Here is an 8,838-nt window from a genome sequence, read left to right as displayed (position 1 = left end):
CTGCTGTCATCATTATAGATACAGGAGGTAAAGTGTGTCCTCCAAAAATCCATAAATACTATGCGTCCCATAGATGCAAAGCTATTTTATTCAGTGAGGTGCTGTTGAGGCAAAAGAGACATTTTTTCTCCCCGGATTTTTAGAGGTAAAGATTCTGAATCCCGAAAAATGTTAGCTATCTTTCCCAAGCCTTGGAACATCAGAGAATCTAGTTTCTGTCATTCCCAGTTCTGTATTCTTTTCCACTAGCCCTAAATGCTGATGCAGGGTACCATGCATTAGAACAGCACCCTGAAATCTGGATGGCCTTGCCTTTTTCTTTACCTGTAGTGCTTTGTCGCAAGCAAGGAAGGCTGCCGAGACCGTCCTTTGGAAGCTCTCTCCCATTATTGCATTCACTTTCAGCTGGTTTTCACCCCCTTACTTCGAACCGCCACATACTAAACCACCGCCCTCCCGGTCACTGTCTTGGCTTCTTGAGTCCCACCCCAGACGGGAAGCATCAGGCTAGGGGATGCTCACAGGGCCGCAAGCGTCCTGGGAGTAACCGGCCAGAGGGATGCCGTGCTCGGCAGGTTCCAAAGCGCGTCCACATCCTCTTGTCAGACCCTCACCTGTGGCAGAGGCAGAGAATATATTATTTTTTCAGGATCAGTAAAGACTACATTTGTTGAGCTCCTTTTGCATATCAGGGAATCAAGGACTAGACTGGGGGAATTTTATACTCAGGCCCTCTGCTGACCTGTTCAAGGACTTTGTAAAATTATAAAAAAGGTGCCCTTTGGAAGAATGAGTCACAGAACGCTGCCCATTCCTCTGGAATGACTGGATTTCAGCTGCTGGTCCCCATGGAGAAGCTGTGTAGACGTTAATCCATTGACTTCTCATAACAGACCTATGAAGTGGGTTATACTCCCTTTCTACAGCTGAGCACCCTCAGGCTCAGGAAGGCTAATGTCTTAGGCAAAGTGACAGAGCTTCTTGGTCTTGGAACAGGGATTAAACCCCAGCTCTTCTGAGATCTAACCCAGTGGTGATTTCACAGCCATTCTGTCCTCAGCCTACAATAGAATAGCGCCCCCAGGCCCTGCTCAGCACTCAGAGAGCAAGCGCGAGAGCTGAATGTCCTTCAGGAGGCCCCGGGCACTTGTCCTTCCGTGTGAGGGAGCAGTCTCTTCACAGAGGAGTGGCCCTGAGAGGACAGCTTCTCAGAGTCGATGGTGCAGGGCTCCCTGGGGTCTTTGTCAAGATGCACGTTCTCATTCAGAAAGCCTGGGCTGGGGCCCTGAGCCTCTGCATTTCTGGCACGCTCCCAGGAGATTCTGCTGCTGCCAGCCCTCAGACCACACTTCGATTAGCAGAGCCTTAGGGTAGGAGAAAGTGGTCATTAAGTTCTACCTCTTCCGACGGCTCTGAAGATGTGGTGAGAAAGAAAACCAGATGTTTATTGAGCACCTACTATGCGCTGGTCCCAGCTCCTTGTTAGCAAACAGGAGGGGAATAGCCACACCCAATGTCATAAAATTAATGTATCACTTACACCTGCGAATAAAAATCGGCAACAAGTCAAGAAAAATGTAACGGATTAAATCGACTGTACGTGAGATGCTGTGACTAAGGGAAATTGGGGCCCGTGAGAGCCTCGTGGTGGCACCTTCACTTTGGGGAGGAGGATGGATGGGCTTCCATGGACATCATTCCCATGATGATGAGATTGAAGCCACCAGAAATAGAGCTACTATTTATTAACTGAGTGCCAGGCACAGTGCCACGCAGTGTGTGCACTTTATCTTATGTGATTTGTGCAATAGGCCTATGGACATATTAATTCATCCCCTATTTCACAGATTGGAAAACGGAACATCAAAGAGATCAAGCAATTGCCATTGCTAACAGAGCGGAATAACTGTGTGAGTTTATGGCTCATCTTCTGTGTTTAGTATGACAAACTCTGGTAATGATCTTGTGCCACTTAATCCGTTACTAGGGGCACTTTCTCAGCGTGGTCTCCACCAAGGTCAGAGCGATCTGGGAGTTTCTTTACGAAGCAGACTCCCAGACCCCCTTGTAAACCCACTGAATCAAAATCTCTGAGACTGAGGCTTAGAAATTTGCCTCTCCTACACCTCCCTGATGGGGTTGGTTGAAATCAGTACCGTAAGAATTTGGCATCTTGCAAAGAAACGGTGGAGTCAGGCAGTGCATTCCCAATGCATTCATCTCAGTCCGTTGTTCTTGTTACAAAGATGTCCGTGCCGCATTAAACAGAAATGAGTATTGGGTATATGTTTCCTTGTGTGTTTAATACATGCATACAGTGCACATAGGACATATGAAAATCAGCGCGAAGGAAACAAGAGGAATCTAATGCCCTGAATCAAGCTGATAGGAAAAGCGAAACATCTGATTACGTATTTATTGCTTGCAACAAAATTTTGAAGAAAGGCTCTTTAAGCAAACTTGTCTGAAACGTCCTTAAAGTATTCTAAAGCAAATAAAACAAAAAATTCACCCACAAGGATCTAAGAAATCTTTTCATCCACAAAGTGCTCATCCATAAGTGATTTTTATAAATATAAAATTAAATTGGAAGCACCATTAGACAAATTGGTTTTAAGACAAGTCCCTTAATTGCAAATGTTAGGTTCAGGCAGAGCTAGTCATGAGGTGAATAGATCTTAGACAGTGTAGCTTTCAGTGAATTGGTCTCCTGCAAATCAGTTTTACTTTTTGTATGTGGGGGGGCATAGAAATAGAACCAGGGGACCGCACTGCTGACCACTCAGGGTAGATGTTGGCCCAGGGGCTGGATGGAACCAATGTATCATATCTCCGCCTTGGGCAGCATTGAACTCCAAGCAGGGTAGCACCCCCAAATCAGTGATTCTCCCTGATTCTTTCCTCTTCCTCCCTGAATATGGTGAGCACCTGGGAAGCATTTAAAATCCAAACACCTGGCCCCAAGACTCTCAGTCAGTAGGTCAGAGTGGAGGCCAGGAACACAAACTTCTAGCAAGCATCAGGGGACTGTTGCAGGTGGTCCAAGAACTCTGCTTAAGAATTAGTGCTCTTGGGACACCTGGGTGGCTCAGTCAGCTGAGCGTCTGACTCTTGATTTCAGCACTGGGCTTCATCTCAAGGTCGTGAGTTCAAGCCCCGCATCATTGGGCTCTGCTGGTGTGGCGTCTACTTAAAAAAAAAGAAAAAGGAATTTGTGCTCTTTTTTATTTTGTTCAGAGAAAAGGACAAGAGTATGACATTGAGTGGTTTTCAAACATGGCTTCTAAAAGACACAAAGCTGGGCACCCCCTGCCCCCACCCGGCCATCCCACTAGAATCCCTGAGAGGGGCTGGGAGGGGCTGCATCAGACTGAAGCTAATGCACCCCTCGGGTTGAGAACCACGAGAATGCAGAAGTCTGGGCTTCACTGTGCTCCACTCTGGGCACCCTCTGGGGACAGCAGAAGCCCACGTGGGAGGAGCCATCCAAATGCAGCTGGCCTTAACCAGGAGCAGGAAAGGCTGCAAGGGGGGAGATGGGTCTTCTGTTGTGCTTTAAATGGTGAATGCAATTTTGATTATTGGGCACAGAGAGTGTTTCAGGGGGCTGGTGTGACAAAGGCCCTGAAAGAGGATGGTTACAGGGAAACCCCGTGGGGAAGCTGGCCTGCCCAGAGAGGCCAGGAGTGGCCACGGAGATGTAGGGTAGGAGGCGGCAGCTGGCGCTGGGCGGGGCTGGACAGCCCACAGCAGGGACCAGGGCAGGAAGTCGTCAGGGGACCTCCATCGTGGTGTGTGATGGAGGAAGGTGTCTGGTATGGGGTGCAGATGGATTAGGAGGGTGGACCCTCTTACCCACCCTACAAGAAGAGAGGAGGTCCCAGACTGGTGCAGTGGTCAAGGGGACAGAGAACACAGAGGTTAGCGAAGGACCAAGATAAAGCGACAGACAGAAACTCAGAATGGCAAATCGTGTATAGCTGGCTCCAGGTCTGTTAGGAGCAATGACTTGGTATTAAGATATCATAAAGATATAAAAGTAGCCACTGAAAGTTACTAAAGATCTGGGCTGCCTAGGTCCCCCCGCCCTTGTCTACCATGTTGGAGAAAGATGGGGATTATAGAGCTAATTCACTGAAAGCCGATAATGCCCCTGATTTTAACCTTTTTTCCCAATTTCCTCCCTTTTTACCAAATCTACTGAGCTAAAAAATTATTTAAGTAATTCTTCATTTCCTACCCCTATTTAATTGATGACTGTGTGTAGTGAAACAACCAGAAAGCAGGCGCAGACAGGAAAAGAGAAAGGGGTCCCACAACCCAGAATCTCTTTTCTCAAGCAATGAAGGTAACCATGTCCACTAATTTGGTCATTACGTCCTTGCCTGTTCTGATAGAATCTCTGGTGTCCCCTTGGCCATTTTCCTAGTGAAGAAACCAAGTAAGGTTTGCTGCAGAAGTGATGGCAGGAAACACGGTAGTGCCGTGTGTGCAGGAAGGCATAGCTAAGCAAAATGGGTAGAACCCAAGGTAATTGCTGTTCCTTCCCAAGGACACGGTTCCATGCAGCCCTCCTGGCTCTGCTTCCTCCTGCCCAAGCGAGTGAGCACCTACCTGCCTAGACAGCTGGAATACAAAGGGAAGAGTAACAGGGCAAGAGTCTTGGATAGAAACCCTTGACACTTCCAGACACATTGCGTTTGCTAGGTTTGCGCAAAGCCTTCCAAGAGCCAGCAGAGCGGACCCTTCAGTAGCAGGAACTGGACAAAGGGGGTGAGTTCCTGCCTCTCAGCCACTTTGGAGCAAGCACCATTGGTCATGCACCTGAACGTGGTTAGGTTACCTTGTGTCCTGTGCGTGGGGGATGGTGACAAACGGGATGAGCCTTCGTGGAGGAGAGTGAGGGAGCTCTGTGGTTACAACCGGTTGGCATTTTGGTATGGGGGGGCAAGCTGATCAAGCCCCCCGGAATGATTAGGCTTCCCTGTATCTCAGCTGTAGGATACACAATTTAGTGTCCACACCCCCGCCCAGCTGCATGGTCCTCAAATTATTTTCCATTTTATGCTCCTGTCCCTCCCCCACCCCACCCCGGAGAGTATCTATTTCTGGGGGGAGGTGCAAATCCATCCCACCAGAGAGCATCAGAACGTCAGCTCATGCTCTAAACATGTTGTGAGCCTCTCGCTGTGTGAGTTGGGCACCGTACAAGACGCTAAGGGTAGAGTGACACATGATTCGAGGTCCTCGTTCTCCAGCAGAGGAGACAGCTGTGTAAAAAGGAAGCACCATTCGGTGTCCAGTGCATCGTCTGCAAAAGCAAGATGATAATGTCTCTGCATCAGGCTCGCTGTGAGGATTAAATTGAAAAGTCCTTAGTATCTGGCACGGAGTAAGGTGCGGCTAGAGTTCTTTCCGCCATCACTGTTGGCACCGTTGCTGTGGGCACGGACCGCCCTTGCGCCCTCAATAGGTCCGCTGGGTGTGGCATGGAAGGAGTGATGTAATGAGCCAGGAAGGTTTCTCAGAGGAGGTAATTTTTGAGTTGGATCTATGAAGGGAGAGGAGGAATATTCCAAACTGAGGAGGGAACATGGCAGGGGTGGAGGGGTGTGCAAACATCAGGGAGTTTGGGGAGCACAGAAGTTCTAGAGGGAAGGAGAGACCTCGCCCGTGCACCTTGGGTTTCTCTGTGAAGTAGGAGCAACGGTCTGCTGAGGGAAGACCAGGGAAGACCACAGCAGCCCGTGCGGAGAATGTGTGGGATTTAGGGGATGCTGGAGACTGAATTTGTGGGCCAGCAAATAAGGAAAATCCATGGGAGAAAAGCAGTAGGTGACGTAGGAGACTCTGATCTAAGCCTTTTCAGATACGAAAGGAGAGGCCGGTCTTGATAGGGAAGCCAGAGCAGAGTTCAGGAGGTGAAGTGTGGGCATAGAGAGGAGCCAGACGGCACACAGACTACGCACGGAAGGCTTGCATGATGCGTCAGGAAGGCGGGCTTTATTTCTAGGCCATTGGTGGGGCTTAAACGAGGGTGTGATGGCAGATTGGTGCCCTCGGGATGTCAGTTTGGTAGAACTGTGGAGAAATTAAACTGGAGAAGGCCACACTCAGAGTAGACGGAGAAAAATCTAAGGCGTCAAGGAGCAAGACGCAGAGACCCGCGGTCCTCCTGACGTGGTGTGAAGTCGAGAGCGTTCTGCCTGCATCACACACGTGCCATACAGCCTTCCCTCCCCCGCCGTGCCCTTCCTGGCTGAGCTTCTCCCAGGTCAGCCTGCAGCCCCCAAGGCTCAATCCTGCCCCCAGCCATGCTCGATCATTTCCAGGAATTTACAAGGTTGTCCCAAAGGTGGCCCGAGGGCTGCTCCGTCCTGCAGCTCCCCGGAGTTTGGAGCATCTCTGGGAAGCTTCCTAACCACTGTCCTGGAACCGAGGGGTGCTGGCTGTGTGCAGGTCCCACCGAGGCCCAGGAGTACCTGTAGGAGCCTTCCTGCAGTTTGAACAGCCTAACTGTGGATGCCACGAGAGCGGGCTGACCAGCCCAGCCGCCGCCGAGCCCAGACCTCATGGAGGTCAGGTGTGGACAGGAAGAGATAAGCTACATAGCACACAGCCCATGGAAGCCTTGCCTCCACGTGGGGCCCCTGAGCCCGCTGTGTGACAGTGAGTCCTCGTAGAGCATCATGCCCAGATTACGGATGAGGGCATTAAGCTCAGCAGCACTGGTGTCACTTGTGGAGGGAAACGCTGTTCATGGACTTGAACCTAGGACTGGCTTCTAGTCCCGTGCCTGTTAGAAAGTGCCAGCGGAAAGGGTATTTTCACATGACAGTGGCAAAATTGTAGACATCATGGCATATGCTAGAAAAGGTGTCTTGGAAGTTCCGTGGGTTTCCATAAATGGAAGAATGCACTGCGTTCGTTGCCCCTTCCTGCTGCTGGTGAGCCTTACTTAGCCTGACAGCTATGTGACAGACGTCGCGAATGCCTGGGTCCCCGAGGGCCTTGAGGGAGCAGAGTTGCCGGGTGCTTGTTCAGTAGCACTTACCCCGCTGGTGTCTCCAGTTGGTGCATTTTACGTCAGGGCCCGCAGTCCCAGGGTGGGCGCACATGTGATGTTCTAGGTTTCTTCCCGGGCCCCCAAACTCACAGCTGCCTCTTGCCCTCCTTTTGCTGCAGATCCTGGCGCCCCCGTGAAATTGCCTTGTCTGCCAGTGAAACTGTCGCCTCCGCTACCTCCAAAGAAAGTCATGATCTGCATGCCTGTAGGGGGGCCAGACCTCTCCCTGGCGTCCTACGCCGCCCAGAAGAGTGGCCAGCAGAGTGGGGCCCAGCACCACCACACGGTCCTGCCGTCCCAGATCCAACACCAGCTGCAGTACGGCAGTCTCGGCCCGCACCTCCCCTCCACCACCGGCTCCCTCCCCATGCACCCCTCCGGCTGCAGGATGATCGAGGAGCTGAACAAAACGCTGGCCATGACCATGCAGAGGCTGGAAAGGTAATTGGTGGGGAAGGGGGGGTGCAGGGGGAGGAGTTGGCCTTGGCTGGGGGTGGTTTGGGGATCTGAGCATGACTCAGGAGTGGAGAGACCAGGGTCAGGGCTCATCCTCACTGAGGGAAAAGTTTGAAAGTAAAATCAGAACAAAAACTGAATGTCAGGGAAACTGTGGAAGAAAAAAAAAAACAGTGTTGCCAGTTGCCAAACTGTAAAACAACCACATTTATCAAAAAGAAGAAGTAGGATGGGGCGCCTGGGTGGCACAGCGGTTAAGCGTCTGCCTTCGGCTCAGGGCGTGATCCCGGCGTTGTGGGATCGAGCCCCACATCAGGTTCCTCGGCTGGGAGCCTGCTTCTCCCTCTCCCACTCCCCCTGCTTGTGTTCCCTCTCTCGCTGGCTGTCTCTCTGTCAAGTAAATAAATAAAATCTTTAAAAAAAAAAAAAAAGTAACATGATGTATATACACATGTACTATATAAATAGTATAATATGTATAAATATATAAGCAATATATAAATGTATTAATATGTGTAAATATATTTAATATATATTTTAAATATAAATATTTACTATAAATTAAATATTTGATATAAGTGTATCTAAATACATAAATATATATAAAGAGCAACATATATGTGTCTTCTGTAAGTTGTAACATTCTGTAAGTCGTAACATTTTCTGAAAGCATATACATATAATTACTAATAGTGGTTACCCCTCAGGTGGGGAGATGGGAGAGAAATTCTTTTATTTTATATATCATATCTTTCTGTACTACTTTTTTATTTTGTGTGTGTTGTTTTTATGCTAGAAAAAGACAGGGGCGCCTGTGCGGCTCAGTCAGTTGAGCGTCCAACTCTTGATCTCGGCTCAGGTCATGATCTCAGGGTCGTGAGATCGAGCCCGGTGTAGGGCTCTGTGCTCATCGAGATTCTCTCTCTCCCTCTGCCCCTCCCCCTGCTCTCGCCTGTGATCTCGTGCTCTCTCTCTAAAAAAAAAAAAAGAAAAAGAAAAAGAGAAAAAAGACAATTTGAATGTAAATAAGAAACGATGAGAGCTAGCAGGATGGTGCTGGAAAAGCAGAGGGATGGGAGATGTGGAAGGCACCCCTTGTTCTTGCTGATGAAGGAAGCAGATGCTTGTAGCCTGATTACTGACCCATTAGTATTTAGCCACACCTCACGCAGTCCCCTCTTTCACCAGAATCCCCCTCCAGGAGCACTGCTGGGAGATCTGCAGAGAGGACCTGAAGGACTCATTCTGAATTGTGTGTGCATGCGTGTGTGTGTTTGTGTATGCGTGTGCGCACATGTGTGCGCACGCAAATACCA

The 8,838-nt window shown here is 49.6% G+C and overlaps 1 protein-coding gene across 6 annotated transcripts in view; it reads left to right on the top strand.

Annotated features, from left to right (window-relative positions):
- PHACTR1 (phosphatase and actin regulator 1) overlaps positions 1-8,838 on the top strand; it is a 571,024-nt gene that overhangs the window by 484,693 nt on the left and 77,493 nt on the right. For all 6 annotated transcript variants that reach the window (XM_019796061.2, XM_019796064.2, XM_011220616.3 and 3 more), the window contains one exon: positions 7,186-7,507. In XM_019796061.2, coding sequence (XP_019651620.1) covers positions 7,186-7,507 — 322 coding nt within the window. The remainder of the gene's footprint in view (positions 1-7,185; positions 7,508-8,838) is intronic.

Source organism: Ailuropoda melanoleuca, chromosome 5 (genome assembly GCF_002007445.2).
Source record: "Ailuropoda melanoleuca isolate Jingjing chromosome 5, ASM200744v2, whole genome shotgun sequence".
In the NCBI taxonomy this organism is placed as follows: domain Eukaryota; kingdom Metazoa; phylum Chordata; class Mammalia; order Carnivora; family Ursidae; genus Ailuropoda; species Ailuropoda melanoleuca.
This window is presented reverse-complemented; position numbering and strand designations above follow the sequence as displayed.